This window comes from Mizuhopecten yessoensis, unplaced genomic scaffold (genome assembly GCF_002113885.1).
Source record: "Mizuhopecten yessoensis strain PY_sf001 unplaced genomic scaffold, ASM211388v2 scaffold10777, whole genome shotgun sequence".
Lineage (NCBI taxonomy): Eukaryota > Metazoa > Mollusca > Bivalvia > Pectinida > Pectinidae > Mizuhopecten > Mizuhopecten yessoensis.
Genome location: NW_018408716.1, coordinates 166,722 through 191,292, shown reverse-complemented (window position 1 = coordinate 191,292; position 24,571 = coordinate 166,722). Strand labels below are relative to the sequence as shown.

At 36.3% G+C, this 24,571-nt stretch overlaps 1 protein-coding gene across 1 annotated transcript in view; it reads left to right on the top strand.

Annotated features, from left to right (window-relative positions):
• Window positions 1–24,571, top strand: part of LOC110462382 (probable G-protein coupled receptor 158) — a 40,637-nt gene that overhangs the window by 3,012 nt on the left and 13,054 nt on the right. Inside the window, exon 2 of the mRNA XM_021516321.1 lies at window positions 8,783–9,121. Within this exon, the coding sequence (XP_021371996.1) occupies window positions 8,783–9,121 (339 nt within the window). The remainder of the gene's footprint in view (window positions 1–8,782; window positions 9,122–24,571) is intronic.

The window sequence follows — 24,571 nt, the reverse complement described above, 5'->3', positions numbered from 1 at the left end:
ATAGAAACTAAAACAAACTATAACTATACAAAAACTACAACAAAAAGAAAATACCCAGAAACTAAAACAAAATATAACTATACAAAAACTACAACAAAAAGAAAATACCCAGAAACTAAAACAAAAAGTAACTATACAAAAAACTAAAACAAGAAAGAACTATACAAAAACTAGATCAGGAAGGACTTATACAAAAAAATACACAGAAACTAAATCAAAATATAACTATACAAAAACTAAATCAGGAAGGACTTATACAAAAGCTAAAATAAGAAGGAACTTCATAGAAACTAAAACAAACTATAACTATACAAAAACTGAAACAGGAAGGAACTATACAAACGCTAAAACAGGAAGGAACAATACAAAAACGAAAACAAAGAGAAAATACACAGAAACTAAATCAAAATATAACTATACAAAAACTACATCAAAAAGAAAATACACATAAACTAAAACAAAATGTTACTATACAAAAACTAAATCAGGAAGGACTTATACAAAAGCTAAAATAAGAAGGAACTTCATAGAAACTAAAACAAACTGACCCTATTCAAAAATTAAAACAAAAAGGAAATACACAGAAACTGAATCAAAATGTAACAATACAAAAACTAAAATCAGAAGGAACTACATAGAAACTAACACAAAATGTAACCATACAAAAACGAAAACAAAAAGAAAATACACATAAACTAAAACAAAATGTACCTATACAAAAACGAAAACAAAAAAGAACTACACAGAACCTGAAACAAAATGTAAATATACAAAAACTAAAACAAAAGGAACCTATTCAAAAATTAAAACAAAAAGGAAATACACAGAAACTGAATCAAAATGTAACAATACAAAAACTAAAATCAGAAGGAACTACATAGAACCTAAAACAAACTGAACCTATTCACTACACAGAAACTAAAACAAACTGAAACCATACAAAACCTCAAACAAGAAGGAGCCACCTAGAAACTAAAACAAAATATAACTATACAAAAACTACATCAAAAAGAAAATACACAGAAACTAAACAAAATGTAACTATACAGGAACTACACAGAACCTGAAACAAAATGTAAATATACAAAAACTAAAACTGGAAGGAACTCGAAAACAAAAAGGAACTACACAGAACCTGAAACAAAATGTAACTATACAAAAAACTAAAACAAAATGTTACTATACAAAAACTAAAATAAGAAGGAACTTCATAGAAACTAAAACAAAATATAACTATACAAAAACTAAATCAGGAAGGACTTATACAAAAGCTAAAATAAGAAGGAACTTCATAGAAACTAAAACAAACTATAACTATACAAAAACTACATCAAAAAGAAAATACACATAAACTAAAACAAAATGTAACAAGAAGGAACTATACAAAAACTAAAACAGGAAGGAACTATACAAAAACTAAATCAGGAAGGACTTATACAAAAACTAAAATAAGAAGGAACTACATAGAAACTAAAACAAAATGTAACTATACAAAAACTACAACAAAAAGAAAATACACAGAAACTAAAACAAAATGTAACTATACAAAAAACTAAAACAAGAAGGAACTAAACAGAAAGTAAAAGAAGAATAAACTATACAGAAACTAAAAGAAAAAGGAATTACATATAAACTAAAATAAAATGTAAATATACAAAAACTAAAACAAAAAGAAAATACACAGAAACTAAAACAAAATGTAACTATCCAAAAACTAAAACAAAAAGAAAATACACAGAAACTAAAACAAAATGTAACTATACAAAAACTAAAACAAGAAGGAACTATACAGAAACTGAAACAAGAGGAAACCATACAAGAATCTAAATAAGAGGGAACTACATAGAAACTAAAACAAAATGTTACTATACAAAAACTAAAACAAGAAGGAACTATACAGAAACTTAAACAAGAAGGAACTATACAAAAACTAAAATAAGAAGGAACTACATAGAAACTAAAACAAAATGTAACTATACAAAAATTAAAACAAAATGAAAATACATAGAAACTAAAACAAAATGTAACTATGCAAAAACTTAAACAAGAAAAACTATGCAGAAACTAAAACAAGAAGGAACGATACAGAAACTTAAACAATATGGAACTATACAAAAACTAAAACAATATGTAACTATACGGAAACTAAAACAAGAAGGAACTATACAGAAACTAAAACAAGATGGAACTATACAGAAACTAAAACAAAATGTAACTATACAAAAACTATAACAAAAAGAAAATACACAGAAACTAAAACAAAATATAACTATACAAAAACTAAAACAGGAAGGAACTATACAAAAACTAAAATAAAAAGCAATTACATAGAAACTAAAACAAAATGTAACTATACAAAAACTAAAACAAGAAGGAACTATACAGAAACTAAAACAAGAAGGAACTATACAAAAACTAAAATAAAAAGCAATTACATAGAAACTAAAACAAAATGTACCTATACAAAAACTATAACTAAAAGAAAATACACAGAAACTAAAACAAAATGTAATTATACAAAAACTATAACAAAAAGGAAATACACAGAAACTTAAACAAACTGAAACTATACAAAACTGAAATGAGAAGGAACTACATAGAAACTAAAACAAAATGTAACTATACAAAAGTTAAAACGAAAAGGAACTATACAAAAACTAAAATCAGAAGGAATTACATAGCAACTAAAACAAACTGAAACTATACAAAAACTAAAAATAAGAAGGAACTACATAGAAACTAAAACAAAATGTAACTATACAGAAACTAAAACAAGAATACAAAAACTTAAATGAGAAGGAACTACATAGAAACTAAAACAAAATGTAACTATACAAAAGTTAAAACAAAAAGAAAATACACAGAAACTAAAACAAAATGTAACTATACAAAAACTTAAATGAGAAGGAACTACATAGAAACTAAAACAAACTAAAACTATACAAAAACTAAAATAAGAAGGAACTACATAGAAAATTAAACAAAATATACCTATACAAAACGAAAACAAAAAGAAAATACACAGAAACTAAAACAAAATGTAACTATACAAAAACTAAAACAAGAAGGAACTATACAGAAACTAAGACAAGAAGGAACTATACAAAAACTAAAATAAGCAGGAACTACATAGAAACTAAGACAAAATGTACCTATACAAAACGAAAACAAAAAGAAAATACACAGAAACTAAAACAAAATGTAACTATACAAAAACTAAAACAAGAAGGAACTATACAGAAACTAAAATAAGAAGGAACTACACAGAAACTAAAACAAAATGTAACAATACAAAAGTTAAAACAAAAAAAATACACAGAAACTAAAACAAAATGTAACTATACAAAAACTACAACAAAAAGAAAATACACAGAAACTAAAACAAACTGAAACTATACAAGAACTAAAACAAGAAGGAACTACACAGAAACTAAAACAAAATGTAACTATACAAAAACTAAAACAAGAAGGAACTATACAGAAACTAAAACAAGAAGGAACTATACAAAAACTAAAATAAGAAGGAACTACATAGAAACTAAAACAAAATGTAACTATACAAAAACTAAAACAAAAAGGAACTATACAGAAACTAAAACAAGAAGGAACTATACAAAAACTAAAATAAGAAGGAACTACATAGAAACTAAAACAAAATGTAACTATACAAAAACTATAACTAAAAGAAAATACACAGAAACTAAAACAAAATGTAACTATACAAAAACTATAACAAAAAGGAAATACACAGAAACTTAAACAAACTGAAACTATACAAAAACTATAACTAAAAGAAAATGCACAGAAACTAAAACAAAATGTAACTATACACAAGTTAAAACGAAAAGGAACTATACAAAAACTAAAATCAGAAGGAATTACATAGCAACTCAAACAAACTGAAACTATACAAAAACTAAAAATAAGAAGGAACTACATAGAAGCTAAAACAAAATGTAACTATACAAAAACTAAAACAAGAAGGAACTATACAGAAACTAAAACAATATGGAACTATACAAAAACTAAAACAATATGTAACTATACGGAAACTAAAACCAGAAGGAACTATACAGAAACTAAAACAAGATGTAACTATACAAAAACTAAAACAAAATGTAACTATACAAAAACTATAACAAAAAGAAAATACACAGAAACTAAAACAAACTGAAACTATACAAGAACTAAAACAAGAAGGGACTACACAGAAACTAAAACAATATGTAACTATACAAAAACTAAAACAAGAAGGAACTATACAGAAACTAAAACAAGAAAGAACTATACAAAAACTAAAATAAGTAGAAACTACATAGAAACTAAAACAAAATGTAACTATACAAAAACTATAACTAAAAGAAAATACACAGAAACTAAAACAAAATGTAACTATACAAAAACTAAAACAAGAAGGAACTATACAGAAACTAAAACAAAAAGTAACTATACAAAAGCTTAAATAAGAGAGAACTACATAGAAACTAAAACAAAATGTTACTATACAAAAACTTAAACAAGAAGGAACTATACAGAAACTTAAACAAGAAGGAACTATACAAAAACTAAAATAAGAAGGAACTACATAGAAACTAAAACAAAATGTAACTATACAAAAACTATAACAAAAAGAAAAACACAGAAACTAAAACAAAATGTAACTATACAGAAACTAAAACAAGAAGGAACTATACAGAAACTAAAACAAGAAGGAACTACATAGAAACTAAAACAAAATATAACCATACAAAAGCTAAAACAAAACAAAGGAATTCAAAAAAATGCAACTTCAAAGAAATAAAAACAAACTGCAGCTATACAGTAACTTAAATAAACTGTAACTAAACAAAAACTAAGAAGGAACTACACATAAACCGTAACAAACTGCAACTACAAAGAAACTAAAATAATCAACAACTACACAGGTACTAAACAAATTTGTTAGTACACAGAATTTAACACAACCTGTAACTACACATAAACTAAAACAAATGTAACTAAACAGAAACTAAAAGAAAAAGGAACTACATAGAAACTAAAACAAACTGAAACTATACAAAAACTAAAACTGGAAGGAACTACACAAAAACTAAAATAAATTGTAACTACACAAAAAAATCTAAAACAAAAAGGAAATACACAGAAACTTAAATCAGAAGTTGCTATACAGAAACTAACACACAGTGAAACAACACAAAAACCAAAACACACAGTGAAACAACACAGAAACCAAAACACACAGTGAAACAACACAGAAACAAAAAAAACGCATTGACTGCACAGACATCAATACACAGTGAAACTACACAAAAACAAACACACATTCAAACTACACAGAATCCAATACACGCATTGACTACACAGACTTCAATATACAGTAAAACTACACAAAAACCAATACACATTCAAACTACACAGAAACCAATACACGCATTGACTACACAGACTTCAATACACAATGAAACTACACAAAAACCAATACACATTAAAACTACATAGAAACCGTTACACGCATTAACTACACAGACTTCAATACACAGTGAAACTACACAAAAACAAATACACATTCAAACTACACAGAAACCAATAGACGCATTGACCACACAGACTTCAATACACAGTGAAACTACACAAAAACAAATACGCATTCAAACTACACAGAAACCAATGGACGCATTGACTACACAGACTTCAATACACAGTGAAACTACACAAAAACCAATACACATTCATACTGCACAGAAACCAATACACGCATTGACTACACAGACTTAATTACACAGTGAAACTACACAAAAACCAATACACGCATTGACTACACAGACTTCAATACACAGTGAAACTACACAAAAACCAATACACGCATTGACTACACAGAAACAAAAAACACACATTGACTACACAAAAACAAAAACACACATTGACTACAAAGAAACAAAAACACACATTGACTACACAAAAACAAAAACACACATTGACTACACAGACATCAATACACAGTGAAACTACACAGAAACTAATACACGCATTGAGTACATAGAAACAAAAACACACATTGACAACACAAAAACAAAAACACACATTGAATACACAGACATCAATACACAGTGAAACTACACAAAAACCAATACACGTTTTGAATACACAGAAACCAATACACGCATTGACTACACAGAAACAGAAACACACAATGACTACACAGAAACAGAAACACACAATGACTACACAAAAACAAAAACACACATTGACTACACAGAAACCAATACACACATTGTCTGCACAGACACCAATACACAGTGAAACTACACAAAAACAAATGCACATTAAAACTACACAGAAACCAATACACGCATTGACTACACAAAAACAAAAACACACATTGACTACACAAAAACAAAAACACACATTGACTACACAGAAACAAAAACACACATTGACTACACAGACACCAATACACAGTGAAACTACACAAAAACAAATACACATTAAAACTACACAGAAACCAATACACGCATTGACTACACAGAAACAAAAACACACATTGACTACACAAAAACAAAAACACACATTGACTACACAGAAACAAAAACACACATTGACTGCACAGACACCAATACACAGTGAAACTACACAAAAACAAATACACATTAAAACTACACAGAAACCAATACACGCATTGACTACACAGAAACAAAAACACACATTGACTACACAAAAACAAAAACACACATTGACTACACAGAAACAAAACACACATTGACTACACAGACATCAATACACAGTGAAACTACACAGAAACCAATATACGCATAGACTACACAAAAACAAATACACATTAAAACTACACAGAAACAAAAACACACATTGACTACACAGAAACATAAACACACATTGACTACACATACATCAATACACAGTGAAACTACACAGAAACCAATATACGCATTGACTACACAGAAACAAAAACACACATTGTCTACACAAAAACAAAAACACACAATGACTACACAGACATCAATACACAGTGAAACTACACAGAAACCAATACACGCATCGACTACACAGAAACCAAAACACGCATTGACCACACAAAAACACACAGTGACTACACAGAAACAAAAACACACATTGACTACACAAAAACAAAAACCCACAATGACTACACAGACATCAATACACAGTGAAACTACACAGAAACCAATACACAGTGAAACTACAGAGAAACTAATACACGCATTGACTACACAAAAAAATACACATTAAAACTAACCAGAAACCAATACACGCATTGACTACACAAAAACCAACACACAGTACAGGCATTGACTACACACAAAAAATCCACATTAAAACTATCCAGAAACCAATACACGCATTGACTTCACAAAATCAAAAACACAGTGAAACTACACAGAAACTAATACACGCATTGACTACACAAAAACAAATACACATTAACTACACAAAAACAAATACACATTAAAACTACACAGAAACCAATACACGCATTGACTACAAAAAAAACCAAATACACATTAACTACACAAAAACAAATACACATTAAAACTACACAGAAACCAATACACGTATTGACTTCACAAAATCCAATACACAGTGAAACTACACAGAAACTAATACACGCATTGACTACACAAAAACAAATACACATTAACTACACAAAAACAAATACACATTAAAACTACACAGAAACCAATACACGCATTGACTATACAAAATCCAATACACAGTGAAACTACACAGAAACCAATACACGCAGTGAAACTACACAGGAACCAATTTCTTTTTGAATTCATCTGGAATTATGTAAGGATCTCACCTGACCCACTAGTGTGTAGTTTTTTGCTGCGTGAATGTTATTTGACGGATAACCGTCCGGAATGGTACGCATGAGATAAAATTGTAAGTGTTATATAAGGTTTTGAAGATTTGTTCTTCAGAATTTGTTAACTTTAATTTGTCGAGATCGACAGTTGGTTGTCGTTTGTACGATGGATGAAGTTAATAATCATCATGTTCGTTCCTGAAGTGTATTCGTAACTCTTTACTTCCAACGCAAAGGCTCTGCATTCGTGTAATAAAGATGTCATACATTATATATATAATTTGTAGCCCACCATCATCAAATGATGGCCTAATCAAATGGCCTGTCGTCCCTTTGGTCCCTAGTTGTGCAGATTTATTTATTTATTTTTGAGACTGATCAGAAAACAAAATGGCCGATAGTGGCCATCTTGAATTTGACAGTTAAGTATTGTTATCACTATTTCTCAGTCGTACTGGAGGAATCTTTCTCAAATTTAATTTGTATGTTCCTCTTGGTCTTTAATTTTGCATGTTTTATTTTTGAGATAAAAAGATTGCAGACAGGTGGCCATCTTGGATTTCGACAATTCTATTTTGTCATCTCGATTGAGCTCCTCAGAAAGTACTGGAGGGATCTTTCTTAATTTTTATATATATGTGCCCCTTGGTCTTTTTATTAACAATATCCTTATAGCATTTTGCATATAATTATTAAATTCTTATCCAATAACGTTTGCAATAGTAGCAAATATCGTGTGACACTACAAGGTTTAAAGTAATGTACAAGATTCCCGTTTAGGATTCCAAAATGGGTCTGAGTAGTTACATTTGTAAGGAAAATGAAAAGCAAAAAAGGTAAAAGTTAATCTTTTTGTAGATCTGGTAAAGATCCTTTCATGGTGGGATCCAAGATCCTTTTAAGATCACTTGCTTAACATTAAATGTTCTTCATTTTCAGTGTGAACATAAACCGGGCCAAGGATTAGCATTAGGGAGTTACGTGTGTGTATGTCGGACAGGATTCTACTTTCCTAATACTAGTAATGACGGTCAGTTTTACTCGGGATCTATGCTAGAAAGTGTGTATTTGGAAAAACTCAACAATGGAACCAACTTCACAGGAGAAGGATTTCAGTGTGTGCCGTGTCTCCGTGGCTGTACACAGTGTGTTGATAGCACGCCTTGTATGGCAGACTATAATATTTTACTACGTGGCATACCGCTAGGAATTCAAAGTTTCTGTATCACTGTGACACTTGTTATTGCAGTGGCAGTAATACGACTACGTAAAACCAAGGTAAGTAGCATGCCATAAGTAGGCTGGTACATTAAACATACATGAACGGACATTACGTTGGTGGTTATAAATCTTAAAAAGGGTTTTGTGTCTATGAAATTGGTATTATTATTACATCAAGACTCTCCCGTTAATATTTAAAAAGTTGTAAAGGTTGATATAATTATGGCATAAGAAATGGACAAATTGAGTTGAGAAACACCAGCCACACAAAACTGGAAAACAAAAACGTGAAACAGTTTTTGTCCTCAGATCGCTGAATTAAATCTTAATATTGATTCGCTAGATGTAACTAATGGAATAATTCAACTGATATGTTGCACAGTAGAGTTGCCTACTATGAAATAAAAGGAACCGAAACGAAATAAACTATTGACCTCCAGAAGTTCGTTTGATACAAAATAGAACGAAGCAAAATGAGATGATATACAAAGGTTATATCGATTACTGCTAGTATCTTTGGGTGTTTTAGCTCGCCTGGCCCGAAGAGATGAATGGCTGCCAAGTTTGTTCAAATAAAATATACATATACTATTTATTTTACAACAATTATGAAACAAGTTATTTCAACTTTTATTAATCACTCTTGTTGGCCCGGATATTAGCGCGTGGGGGTCCTAGTTTGGGGGGAAACCGGAGTACCCGGATAAAATCCACGTGGTCGAACATGTGACCCCAACCTTTTCACGTTCGATCGGGGAATCGAACCCCGGCCGCCTTAGTGAAAGGCAAGTGCGCTATCCACTGCACCCCCGACCACTCAATTCAAATAAATGACCTTAACAAACTCTCAAGGTTAGTGGGGTCGATTGTTTGAATATAAACTTTAAACAACTTTTTCTGAAAATCAAAATTACCAAGGCGATGATATCTGGCTATATAGTTATATAGCTAGGTATCGCATGCGTACTTAACCCCTCCGCATTAAAGCCATTTTGGTCTCTGTGGAATAAAGCATATAGATAGATAGATAGATAGCATGCTGGGATGAAGGACTATCAAGTTTGCTCAAATGAAATGACATTGACTAATATCCAAGGTCTCTGAGGTCAAATATGTAAAATTATTCAAACAACTTCTTCTTAATAACGGACAGGCTGAAGGTGACCTCAGATTAATGAACAAAAGATCTTGGGTGATGATATTTGGCAAGTTGCATGCTGGGATGAAGGGTTATAAAGTTTAATGACATTGTTTGACTTTTAAGGTCATCAGGGTCAAATGTGTTTAAATGGTTTAACATATTCTTTTGAATTACTTAGAGAATGACTTAAACACTGATATTTTGCATGTAAGCTGTATTTCAAGGTAACAATTGTAAGATGTGATTAAGGTGAGCGATGCAGGCCCATTGGGCATCTTGTTGTCATTAATCATAAGGATTGATTTTTATTTTTACGGCGTATACGATATTATGAACGCAGTTGGCAACAAACGAATTTTATGGTACGCGTTCGCGCTCAATAAAGAATGTATTCATATGTTGTCAATATGAAGGTCAATCCTTATATTTACATCCAAAAACATGTTTGAATGCTTTACAATAGAGAAAACAGTCGAAACGAGTCGTAACGATGGTAAGTACGGTAGTGCTGGTTGCTAGGATAATGTAGTTTCAGTGGCTAGATATCAAAACTAGATTTAGAAAATACACGGTGAACAACACTATTTTTCTTCTTTTTTCATAACTTTTGAATTTTAAATTACTGAATCTGAGTAACCCTTCGAACGTTTTTGTTCTTTCATAACGGTCGTTACATAAGCGAACTGACATAATGCTCTGGTAGTGACGCGGTCGTTACATACGTGAACTGACACATTGCTCTGGCATTATGTTGTTTGCTTGCAAAGCTGTGTCATTCAAATAGATCATAAATACCATACAAAAACAGTTCAATGCTTAATTATTACTAAACCTTTGAGCTAATAGCTTTAATACTTGAAGTTAAACACTTGTGACAACTGTCTGGATCCATAGCTGACAGATTTTAGGGCACGGAAGAGCGTCAAAGTCTTCAGTTGTTGACGACCAGAGGTGCATTAAGGGCCATTTTTGGCCCCACCTTAGATTTTCTCAATTTTTATACAATACCTACATGGACATATGAGATTTATAAAAAGAAAAAACAGTTTCAAAGAATTCCTACATCGCGTTTCCTAGCAACAGACCTGTAAACCAACCTAGTATATACATTCTACTTGCACATTTGAATTATCTTTAATTACGTATTATAATATTTTATAAAAGTTGTTTGTTCGAAATAGTTTATACATTTTAGCATGACTAGTGTTTAGTTTTAAAGAATCTTTGAGTATATTTTAATGTGACCAAACATCATTTTGATTTTTCCTAGCAACGCATTAACAACCAAGGTTTCTCCATAGCAACGGTACATAATTGCTTTCAAATGGACACAGAAAGTGTTTGATATTACACGATTAAATGATAACATTACAGTAAATATGAAGGTAGCAGAAACAACATATAGTTGATATTCTACAGAAACCATGTCTTGTCTTAGCAACCAAATCCACATCATAGCAACGGTACATGAAATATTTTACAATGGAGACACTGGTGTTGGATATTACAAGTTATAAACTCATATGTTAATATGGGGGGAAAATAGAAAAAAAACATCGATTTTTTAAACATCTTGTTTGTTGCTTTCTTATTGTATTGATATTTTATTTGTCGTTTTACTAAGAGGATGAGAACAATTAAGATTTTGCAAATATTGTGTCGAGTCCTTGCCTAAGTCAAAAATGTTGTCCAAATGACTTGCAATCCCATATACAACACCACTGAAGCAACATGGGAGCAAGTCCCAACAGGTCCTCATGTCTTCTTCCGTCATAACAGGGAAGTCAATAGTACTGCTAGTGTCCATCCTCTGCCACATGCTTGGTCGATTGGCAAGACATTTCGGTCAATTCGTTCCTCTGGAGAGTGTTCTGTTTCTTTGACAGATGCATATTTGAATCAATTAGTTGATCTTTCTCTGCATCTTTCGTGCTAATTGGTGCACAGAACTTGTTGCAGATTGCACACACAATTTGTACGATATCTCCAACGTATGGAATCTGGGAGTTTGGCAGCACACGTTCCAGTTAACCGCTAGTTAACAGCCTATACGCCCCACCTGAAAGATAGTAAATTGATGCATTTTTAATTTGACTGATACATACAGTGTAACGATGCATTTGACATAAGCTTTATCAAAGTAAGTTTGATTTAAACTTTGTCAACTTTCTTCTATATAGATAAGTTCATGCACATCAATTTCTGAAATTGTACTTTACTATATGCTATTCTCACTGGGAGTGTCCTCTTACCATTTTAGTGACATTTAGACAAATAAGTAATTATACATTTATAGGTTATATACATTTAATTAGTGAAGCCAGTCAAGTATCAATCATAATAAGATATTACCTTATTTTTGTAACAACTCGGGGAGCGTTGCTTTCTCCAACTGTGTGTTGTTGTTGGTTTTTTTTTGCAAAAGATGGCATCTCTGTTTGTATTCTTAAGTATTTCATGAGGTCCAGAGAATCCCTAAAACCTCTGTCAACCACACACACCATTTTCCTGAATCTATCCCTTGATCTCTTCAATGTAGGAATTTAAAATCTAATTCAGGATGCTGGCGTTATTGTTTTTCGAATCTGCAAAGTAAGGTCCTAATACAATTACTATGTAACCTGTTGTTGTGACGAACATCAATGGACGGTGCTTATGTATATTGTAGCTCCTCCTTTGGAACATAGACTATATAGGTGCCGTCAATCACAAAACTGACTGGTTCCATTAGTCCTCCAAACAATGTTTGGGTTAGTGGCCTTGTGTGTTTTGAGATGAAATCCTGTCGATTTACACGTTGAAAGCCAAGATCAAACAAAGTCGTTCATAAGTGCAGTCCTTGTCGATGACAAGGAATATAATAGAATAGAATGCACGTCAAATAGAATCTTTACCAATGCTGAACACTGCTGATAGGATCTTGTTTGACATGCCACCCTTTAGTTTAGTAAGAAAGATGCCGACACAATATTTAATGCTCCTGTTTTTGTACGGAACCACCGAAACGAATACACAATTCGTAAAAATGTTGAACACTGAGTCCAGTTAAGATAATGAAATCTTCATCCGAAAGAGCATGTGGTGAGTCGAAATTAGTACGTTTATTTTGTTGGGCATTTTCTTCATCTCTAATGACAGAAATCAAAGCCAGTATGTCGATACGATTTAGCGAGGATATGTCACGTTTTATAGCAAGGTTTTCATTTCGCAACAAACCTTGCTCGATATGATGACCACGACATCTTGCTCCAAATGGTACCAGAATACCTTTTTTCTTATGAACAGGTCGTGTTTTGCGTCACAAGATATTACCACCAGTCTCTTTTGGTACGCAATGCAAACAAAACATGTGTACGGCTACTTCCTGTGAATGGTATTGGCGTGCGGCGTGCTTCTTTACTCACTCCGGGTACTCCCGTCGTGACTCATCCGTACGTTATGTGGTTTTACTCACTTCTGGTGATCACGCCATGACTCACACGTATGGTCTGTGGTTTTACTCATTTCTGATGCTCCAGCCGTGACTCACACGTATGGTATGCGGTTTCACTCACTCCGTAAGCATCAGCCGTGGCTTACCCATACGGCATGTATCAGTATTGACCCCAGGTGTTCCCGTCGTGACTCTGCGTACGGCATGTGTCACTACACGTTCCAGGTGCTAACGCCGTGACTCAGTCGTATGGTATGCGTCACTACTGATGACTCCGGGTGTTCCCGCCGTGACTCCGCGTACGGCATGCGTCACAACTCACTCCGTGTGCTTCCGCCGTGACCTAACAGTATGGTATGCGGTTTTCCTCACTCCGGATGCCTGCGCCGTGACTCACCCATACGGCATGTGTCACCACTGACTCCCGATGTTCCCGCATGAAACAAAACATAAACACAGTCTCCCGTAAACACATCCACACTAACATAAACACATATAAACACAGTCTCCCGTATATACAACAGCAATAGCATAAAACAAATATAAACACAGTCTCTCGTATATACAACAACAATAACATAAAACAATTATAAACACAGTCTCTCGTAAATACAACAACAATAGCATAAAACAAATATAAACACAGTCTCCCATAAACGCATCAACAATAACATAAAACAAAAATGGACACAGTCTCTTGTAAATACATCCACACTAACATAATACAAATATAAACACAGTCTCCCGTAAACACATCAACAATAACATAAACAAATATAAACACAGGCTTCCGTAAACACATCAACACTAACATAAAACAAATATAAACACAGTCTCCCGTAAACACAGAACAATAACATAAAACAAATATAAACACAGGCTTTCGTAAATACAACAACAATAACATAGAATAAATTTAAACACAGGCTTCCGTAAACACATAACAATAACATAAATCAAATATAAACACATGCTCCCGTAAATACAACGACAATAACATTAAACAAATAATATGAAAAGGCAAAGGCTTAATAGAGCGTAGCTTTTGTTGATCTCTGTATTTACCGATTCAGAATACTGCTTTCAGAATGAGGTAAGATAAACTTTACTTAAAGTCGGCTAGTCGAGTATTAATAATAAAACATAACCTCCTATGAGATTAAGGCCGATATAACAATAGGGGAGACCGGGGCAAGTTCGGCCCATTTTTAGCTCCCCTGCCCGAAGGGCAAGTTAGCTTATGTCATGGTGCGGCGTCCGTCGTCCGGCCGGCCGTCCGTCGTCCGTCCTCGTCCGTCAACTTTTCCTTTAAACAAATTCTTCTGAAGAACGGACAGGCTTAGAGTCATTATATTTGGCTGAAAGCCTCGTTGGTAGGAGCCATACAAAGTTTGAGAACGAAAATGACCTTGACCTACTTTCAAGGTTACAGGGGTCAAATGTGTCAAACACTTCAAACGACTTCTTCTGAAGAACTAAAAGGTATAGAATCTTCATATTTGGCTGGTGACTTCCTGGGATAGAGCTCACCAAAGTTTGCAAATGAAAATGACCTCAACCTACTTTAGAGGTCACAGAGGTCAACAACATTTTAGTGGCTTTGTTCTTGAGGACTAAAAGGAATGGATTAATAAGATTTGGCTGGTAGCTTTTTGGAATAGAGCTAACCAATTCGAGAATGAAAATGACCTTGACCTGTTTTCAAGGTCACAGGGGTCAAATATGTTAGACACTTCAAACGACTTCTTCTGAAGAACTAAAAGGTATAGAATCTTCATATTTGGCTGGTGACTTCCTGGGATAGAGGCCAACAAAGTATGAGAATGAAAATTACCTTGACCTACTTTCAAAGTCACAGCGTTCAAATATGTCAAAAAGTTCAAACAGCTTCTTCTGAAGAATTGAAAGGTATATTATCTTCATATTTGGCTGATGTCTTCCTGGGATAGAGCTCACCAAAGTTTGCAAATGAAAATGACCTCAACCTACTTTAGAGGTCACAGAGGTCAACAACATTTTAGTGGATTGGTTCTTGAGGACTAAAAGGAATGGATTCATAAGAGTTGCCTGGTAGCTTTTTGGAATAGAGCTAACCAATTCGAGAAGGAAAATGACATTGACCTACTAACAAGATCACAGGGGAAAAAATATGTCAAGCAACTTTTGAAGAAGAATCAAAAAGCATAGAATCTTATAATAGTATTTTGCTGGTAGTTTTCAACAGATGGAGCCAACAAAGTTTGCGAGGGAAATATTCTTAGTGCAATATAATATTTAATGAGAATATTTTGCTATGACTGCTTAAATATTCAGGTGAGCGATACAGGCCCTCTTGGGCCTCTTGTTATTTAAGTTCGTTCTGAAAGAATGGCAGCAAGTCCGTTTTAGAACATCATTTAATTTTCCCTGTCGGAGGATCGGATTGCCGAACGAGCCCCGCCACGGGATTAATATTTGTTTTACCTGTAACTGAGCGAGATCGGGTTATCCCAGTCGAGTGTTAAGATTCTGTAACAAAATGGGATGTTAAAGAATCTTAGCCCGAGACTGATTTTTTCTCTTGTCCCCTTTAGTTCTAAAAGAACTCTTCAATTTTGCTAAAAACTAAAAGTATCCCGCCTTTGGCCTCAAATGACAGTGACCTCTTCACTACTAAAGCTACGTTTGAATGTTTCCTCGTAAAAATGTAGTCCGTCCTTACATTGATTTCAAAGTATTTCACAGTGTATATTATATCTTATCTACAACATAAAATATCTAACAACATTTAAACTATACATATAACGACAAAACAGAACATCTATAATGCAAATTGTCAATTTCAAGCAGTTAACGCGCGGATGAATACATCGCAGTGTAAAAATTTCGCGAAATGTCACGTAAAGGTACAAGACAGATCGGACGAGATAGAAAAATCTAGCATGGGGTATGACGTGGGATATCTCTGTCTGAGGTGCGTGAAAAGATTTGGACAGGCGTTCGGTAAGTTCGCCCCTATTGAAATCAGCTTAATTATGACGTCATAAAGTATGCAACGTCAGATTTTACCGTCAATTTTACGACTTTTTACGTGTTACATGGGCCGAACTTGCCAAGGTTTCATTGGCCGAACCTCTCCGGGCCCCAATTGATATTTCATTAAATTCTTATCGTACAACAATATGGTAGTGAGTGATTGGGTTGGCTTTTATGTTTATCATTCGAAACTGTCAATGTGTTACTCGTTGGACTGTAACAAAAATAGCAATTCCGTTTACAGAAAGTTCGCATACCAAGAAGCGAGATCATGATTATATTTCTTCTCTCTCGCCTTTTGTCCGTCGTCGTCCGTCGTCCGTCGTGCGTCCGTAAGCAATTTACATTTTCGACTTCTTCTCCAAAACCCCTGAACCAATTGCAATGAAATTTTTGCAGAAACCTTCACGTTTCCCCCTGAGGAGGGGGTCAACAAAAATAACTGCCAGTTTGGTCCCCGGCCCCCAGGGGCCTGAGGGGCGGGGCCAAAAAGGGTCAAATTGACTAAAATTTCAAAAATCTTCTTCTCAAGACCCATATATGGTAGAATCAAACACTCTTCATGGATGGAAGGGTCTTAAGGTGCTCTACCAAAATTGGGAATTTCGTGACCCTGGGATCTCACGTGTATTCCTGGGGAGGGGGTAAACTTTACTATAGTTTACATAGGGAAATCACATTTTGGACCAACATTTGTTTAATTTTCATTGGAAGTAATTCAATTTGGGTTAGCATTATCAGTATTGGATATCAGTTTGATGGTATGCACATATCAGCCCTGACTGAACCCCCGGGGCTGATGGGTGGGGCCAAAAAGGGTCAAATTGACTGAAATTTCAAAAATCTTCTCCTCAAGACCCAGATACGGTAGAATCAAATACCCTTCATAGATGGAAGGGTCTTAAGGTGCTCTACCAAAATTGTGAATTTCATAATCCTGGGGTCTCACGTTTCCCCCTGGGGAGGGGTAAACTTTACTATAGTTTATACAGGGAAATCACATGTTGGACCAACATTTGTTTAATTTTCATTGGAAGTAATTCAATTTGGGTTAGCATTATCAGTATTGGATGGCAGTTTGATGGTATGCACATATCAGCCCTGACTGACCCCCCGGGGCTGATGGGTGGGGCCAAAAAGGGTTGAATTGACTGAAATTTCAAAAGAAAATCTTCTCAAAGACCAAGATATGGTAGAATCAAACACTCTTCATAGATGGAAGGGTCTTAAGGTTTATGACTCTAGGATCTCACGTTTACCCCCTGGGGAAGGAGACGGGGGGGGGGGGCAAAATTTATTATGGTTTATAATGACAAATGATACTTTGAATATTACATGTTAATAACTTGATTGGAATTAAAACCCTGAGTTGACAGTTTGATACTTTGAACATTTTGAGCCAGCCCTACCTCCAAGGGCTGTAGGGTGGGGCCCAAAGGAGTCAATGTGCTAAAATTTCTTCATTTTCCTTGTTTAGAATCAGAGGTGCTAGTTTCAAATACTTTTTAGTCTTAAATCTGTATGCTAGATATTGAATAAGGTGGTTTTATTGTTTTTTGTCGCTGAATAATATTTCTGTTCGTGTTAAAAACAAAATCAACTCTCTCTATAAACATATCAGGTGACCACTAAGGCCCATGGGCCTCTTTGTTTGTATCGTTGATGATTGGTAAAAATGTATTCACAATATAATTTTTAATCAATGACGCCAATTTCTTCCAGTCAAAGCTAAAGTATGTATTTGTTCTTGTGCGTAACGTATAGGATGGGTTGGCTCAGTGGATAGTGCGTTCGCCTTCACCAAGATGGCCGGATTCAATCCTGGTCACCGCGGGTTTTCTCCAGATACTCTCTGCGTGCTTCCGTCATGGCACAAAAAGAATGATAGAGATAAGTTGGGGAAAAAACCTGTTGGGTAATTGCTATAGAAAAAAGTGCTTATTACATATTTTACGATAATTGTAAGTTAGTGTAGAGAGATGTTAGTTAAAGAAATAGAAATAAAAAAAGCAATATGATACTTTGATGTAACTGAGATTGTCGTTATATCGATATGTAGTATCAATTCCTGTTCCATCCTGAAACACCGGATTGAATTTCGAATTTTGTAACTGTCACCGAGGTTGGACAGATAAAGATGCCAAATAAGATTAAACAGTTTCTGTCTGTAACTAGTTATAAATTGGCACGCGTTGTGACAAAAGTAATATGTTGCTGAAAAGGGGCGTTGAACTCGGGTTGGTTCTCTGGACAATTATTGTTGATTTCGACATAATTAACTAATTATCCATTGTTTCTTTTATGAGTGGTGATGCATACATAAATTATTTAGAGACTATAACCAGACTTTCAAAATTTTTAATTATTTCGTTCATATTCTCAACAAATGGAAATCAAAAGCTGATGAAATTTTAGACGATGAAAAATAAATGTACACGTTGACCTATTGGTTTAATGCGGCTCTTTTTGAAGATATATTAATAGAACCTGGTTGATGACAAAAAGGATGTTCAGAAAATATCCGCGTTTTTACTTTTTGTGCCTGTGGCAAAAACTGAAACAAAAGTACCGACAAAGAGATAAATGCAACGGACATCAGTTCCAATATTTTTCGGATATTTTTCATCCTTCCGGAAATAACCGATGAAGAACGATGGAGTGTGACGTGATTGTGACGTCATAGTATGATAATCTCTGAACAAAATTTCATGCCTGCTAGTATCATAATTTATGTGATAGATTTTTTTCATTCAGAATGTTAATTAGTTTGTATCTAAATAAACAAGTAATAAAACATATAACAGCCCTACATTTGTGTCATCTTGTGAAGGTGTGGTGGTATTTCTGCATGTATTTAACGTTAGCTTTGCTGGTACTGCATGTTTCCGTATTAAACTCTCCTCATCTTGGAAACAGCTGTTAAGTGTGGTTACTTTGGAGCGCGTGCCACAGCTCAGCGGGACGTTCTCCTTCCTACAGATATAATCTCGGGATGGCGGCCTGGAATGCAAGAAGCGTGGTTTAGAGTTAAATTAAAATCAAGTTAGAGATGTTGATATACAAGTTGTTTTTTATCATTAATAAACATAATGTTCTGAATCCGACTTCGTCTTGCTGGAGTTTGGAGTTAGCAGAAGCAGCATGAATTTACGCAATGGTGTGTCGTACCTCGCCTGTCCGTTTACAGATTAATTTTTCAACATTGTTATGCAAGATTTAACCAAACTGCATATTTTCATCAGTAGACTATAATAATTATTATTGGTTTTATGGCTTGATTTCACGAACAGATGTACATAAGGATGTTTTTAGGCTGTGATTCCCAATTTTTTGGCTGTTCAAATCGCGTGCAAATGCCCTGCCGATAGAATATGTAAATAGTTTAAGTTGAATTTTGGTCCGAATGGAAATATTTTGAGAGTCAAAACAAAATTCCAACGGCGTCAAAATTCAACCGTAGCTGAGATGTTTGAACAGTATATGGCTAAGGTGTTCACGCATGATTGGAGCAGGAGAAAATACTTAGTCTGACCGCAATAAAGAAAAACTACTAAAACAGTCAATCCTTAATGGACGAAATGGTCATGAATGATCATTCTTTTAAATAGGTGCTTTATCACTTCGTTTTTGATCTCACCTGGCCCGAAGTTTTTTACTTTAAACAACTTCTTTTTTAATAACCAGAAGGCATAGGGTGATGATATTCGACCGGAAGCAAACTGGGATGAAGGGCTACCAAGTTTGTTAAATAAACGACTTTCACCCATATTCAAGGGCACAGGGGGTTAAACAATTTCAACAACTTCTTTTGACTAACTAAATGTCCAGGGTGATGGTATTTGGCCAGTAGCATGCTGGGATGTTAGGCTACCAAGTTTGTTCAAATGAATGACCTCCACTCATATTCAAGGTCACAGGGGGTCAATTGTATTGAACAATTTTAAACGACTTGTTCTGAGTAACCAAAAGGATCAGGATGTAGATATTTGGTCAGTAGCATGCTGGGATGAAGTGCTACAAAGTTTGTTCAAGTAATGACTTTGACCAAATTTCAAGGTCACAGGGGTCAAATACGTTTAAAATCTTAAAACGAATTTTTCTGAATAACCTTAAGAACCAGGATATTGATATTTGGCCAGTAGCCTTCTAGGATGAAGAGCTGCCAAGTTTGTTTAAATGAATGACCTTCACTCATATTCAAGGTCACATGGTCAAATATGTTTAAAACTTTAAACAACTTCTTCTGAATAATCATTCGGACTAGAATGTTGATATTTGGTTAGTAGTGTGCTTGGATGAATGACCTTGTCCAACTTTCAAGGTCACATTTAGTCAAATATGTATAAACATTTATATTACCTAATCTCAATAAACACAATATCTAGGGTAGTGATGTTTTGCAAGTTGCATGCTGAGATGAAGGGCTATAAAATATGTTTAACGTAATGACCTTGTTCGACTTTCAAGATCACAAGGGTCAAATGTTTTTAAATCTTTTAACGGGTTCCTTTGAATGACTTTTAGTTGTAAATACTTATATTTTGCCTGTAGCTTTATTTAAGATTACTTTTAAGGTTACAAGTGTGAAATGAATACCAGGTGAGCGATGCAGGCCCATTGGGCCGCTTGTCTAGTATTTACATTCTGGCATACCATAGAATTTGCTTGGGTCTTTCTTTTTATAAGTTTATACATTTTGCAATGCTTTTCTAAATGTTCTAAATGAAAGGTTTGTTTTCGTGTAAAATTCAGCAAAGTACAGAGATTAACATGTTTGATTAATTTATTGATTCATACAAGTTTCAATAACTAGTTTCGTACATGTAAGTGTTGTTTCTTAAATAAAGATTATAAAAAAATAGTGGATTCAACAATATTGATCAAATTTCATATGATAATTAATAATGGCTCCTCCACATGGTAACTGATCTAAAGGTGTATACTTATTTAGTTAATGTACTAATGTTTCTCATTTATTTACTGTAAATATAACACATGGTTTGTAAACGACTTTTATCATATCGCAGTTTAGCTGATCATCAGCAGATGACGGTCTGTTCAAGTCGCTTTATGTCCGTGCTCTGAGGTCCGTCTATCAGTTAGTCAGTGGGTCGTCCATGGTGAAGCGTCCGTCTGTCAGTTAGTCACTGTGTCGTCCGGGGTCCAGCGTCCGTCTGTCAGTTACTCAGTGTGTCGTCCGTGATCAAGCGTCCGTCTGTCAGTTAGTCTGTGGGTCGCCCGTGGTCAAGCATCCGTCTGTCAGTTAGTCAATGAGTCGTCCGTGGTCCAGCGTCCGTCTGACATTTGGTCGATTGGTCGTATGCGGTCCAGCGTCCGTCTGTCATTTAGTCAGTGTGTCGTCCGTGGTCAAGCGTCCGTCTGTCAGTTAGTCAATGGGTCGTCCGTGGTCCAGCGTCCGTCTGACATTTGGTCGATGGGTCGTATGCGGTCCAGCGTCCGTCTGACATTTAGTCAGTGGGTCGTCCGTGGTCAAGCGTCCGTCTGTCAGTTAGTCAATGGGTCGTCCGTGGCCAAGCGTCCGTCCGTTAGTTAGTATGTGGGTCGCCCGTGGTCCAGAATCCGCCTGTCAGTTAGTCAATGGGTCGTATGCAGTCCAGCGTCCGTCTGTCATTTAGTCAATGGGTCGTCCGTGGTCCAGCATCCGCCTGTCAGTTAGTCAATGGGTCGTATGCCGTCCAGCGTCCGTCTGTCATTTAGTCAATGGGTCGTCCGTGGTCCAGCATCCGCCTGTCAGTTAGTCAATGGGTAGTATGCAGTCCAGCGTCCGTCTGTCATTTAGTCAATGGGTCGTCCGTGGTCAAGCGTCCGTCCGTCAGTTAGTCAGTGTGTCGTCCGTGGTCAAGCGTCCGTCTGTCAGTTAGTCAATGGGTCGTCCACGGCCAAGCGTCCGTCCGTCAGTTAGTATGTGGGTCGCCCGTGGTCCAGCATCCGCCTGTCAGTTAGTCAATGGGTAGTATGCAGTCCAGCGTCCGTCTGTCAGTTAGTCAGTGTGTCGTCCGGGGTCCAGCGTCCGTCTGTCAGTTACTAAATGTGTCGTCCGTGATCAAGCGTCCGTCTGTCAATTAGTATGTCAGTCGCCCGTGGTCCAGCGTCCGTTTGTCAAGTTAGTCAATGGGTCGTCCGTGGTCAAGCGTCCGTTTGTCAAGTTAGTCAGTGTGTCGTCCGTGGTCAAGCGTCCGTCTGTCAGTTAGTCAATGGGTGGTCCGCGGTCAAGCGTCCGTCCGTCAGTTAGTCAGTGTGTCGTCCGTGGTCAAGCGTTCATGTGTCAGTTAGTCAATGGGTCGTCCGTGATCAAGCGTCCGTCTGTCAATTAGTATGTGAGTCGCCCGTGGTCCAGCGTCCGTTTGTCAAGTTAGTCAATGGGTCGTCCGTGGTCAAGCGTCCGTTTGTCAAGTTAGTCAGTGTGTCGTCCGTAATCAAGCGTCCGTCTGTCATTTAGTCAATGGGTCGTATGCAGTCCAGCGTCCGTCTGTCAGTTAGTCAGTGTGTCGTCCGTGGTCAAGCGCCCATGTGTCAGTTAGTCAATGGGTCGTCCGTGATCAAGCGTCCGTCTGTCAATTTGTATGTGGGTCGCCCGTGGTCCAGCATCAGCCTGTCAGTTGGTCAATGTGTCGTCCGTGGTCAAGCGTCCGTCTGTCAGTTAGTCAGTGTGTCGTCCGTGATCAAGCGTCCGTCTGTCATTTAGTCAGTGTATCGTCCGTGGTTAAGGGTCCGTCTGTCAGTTAGTCGGTGTGTCGTCCGTGGTCAAGCGTCCGTCTGTCATTAAGTCAGTGTATCGGCCGTGGTCAAGGCTCCGTCTGTCAGTTAGTCAATGGGTCGTTCGTGGTCAAGGGTCCGTCTGTCAGTTACTCAGTGTGTCGTCCGTGATCAAGCGTCCGTGTGTCATTTAGTCAATGGGTCGTCCGTGGTCCAGCGTCCGCCTGTCAGTTAGTCTGTGGGTCCCCCGTGGTCAAGCATCCGTCTGTCAGTTAGTCAATGGGTCGTCCGCGGTCGAGCTTCCTTCTGACATTTGGTCGATGGGTCGTATGCGGTCCAGCGTCCGTCCGTCAGTTAGTCAGTGTTTCGTCCGTGGTTAAACGTCCATGTGTCAGTTAGTCAATGGGTCGTCCGTGATTAAGCGTCCGTCTGTCAATTAGTATGTTGGTCGCCCGTGGTCAAGGGTCCGTCTGTCAGTTAGTCACTGTGTCGTCCGTGGTCAAGCGTCCGTCTGTCAGTAAGTCAGTGTGTCGTCCGTGGTCAAGCGTCCGCCTGTTAGTTAGTCACTGTGTCGTCCGTGGTGAAGCGTCCGTCTGTCAGTTAGTCAGTGTGTCGTCCGTGATCAAGCGTCCGTCTGTCATTTAGTAATGGGTCGTATGCAGTCCATCGTCCGTCTGTCAGGTAGTCAGTGTGTCGTCCGTGGTAATCGTCCGTCTGTCATTTAGTCAGTGTGTTGACCGTGGTCAAGGGTCCGTCTGTCAGTTAGTCAATGGGTCGACCGTGGTCAAGGGTCCGTCGGTCAGTTAGTCAATGGGTCGTCCGTGGTCAAGCGTCCGCCTGTCAGTTAGTCAGTGTGTCGTCCGGGGTCCAGCGTCCGTCTGTCAGTTACTCAATGTGTCGTCCGTGATCAAGCGTCCGTTTGTCATTTAGTCAATGGGTCGGCTGTGGTCAAGCGTCCGTCTGTCAATTAGTATGTGGGTCGTCCGGGGTCCAGCGTCCGTCTGTCAGTTACTCAGTGTGTCGTCCGTGATCAAGCGTCCGTCTGTCATTCAGTTAGTGGGTCGCCCGTGATCCAGCATCCGCCTGTCAGTTAGTCAATGGGTCGTATGCAGTCCAGCGTCCGTCTGTCATTTAGTCAATGGGTCGTCCCTGGTCCAGCGTCCGCCTGTCAGTTAGTCTGTGGGTCGCCCGTGGTCCAGCA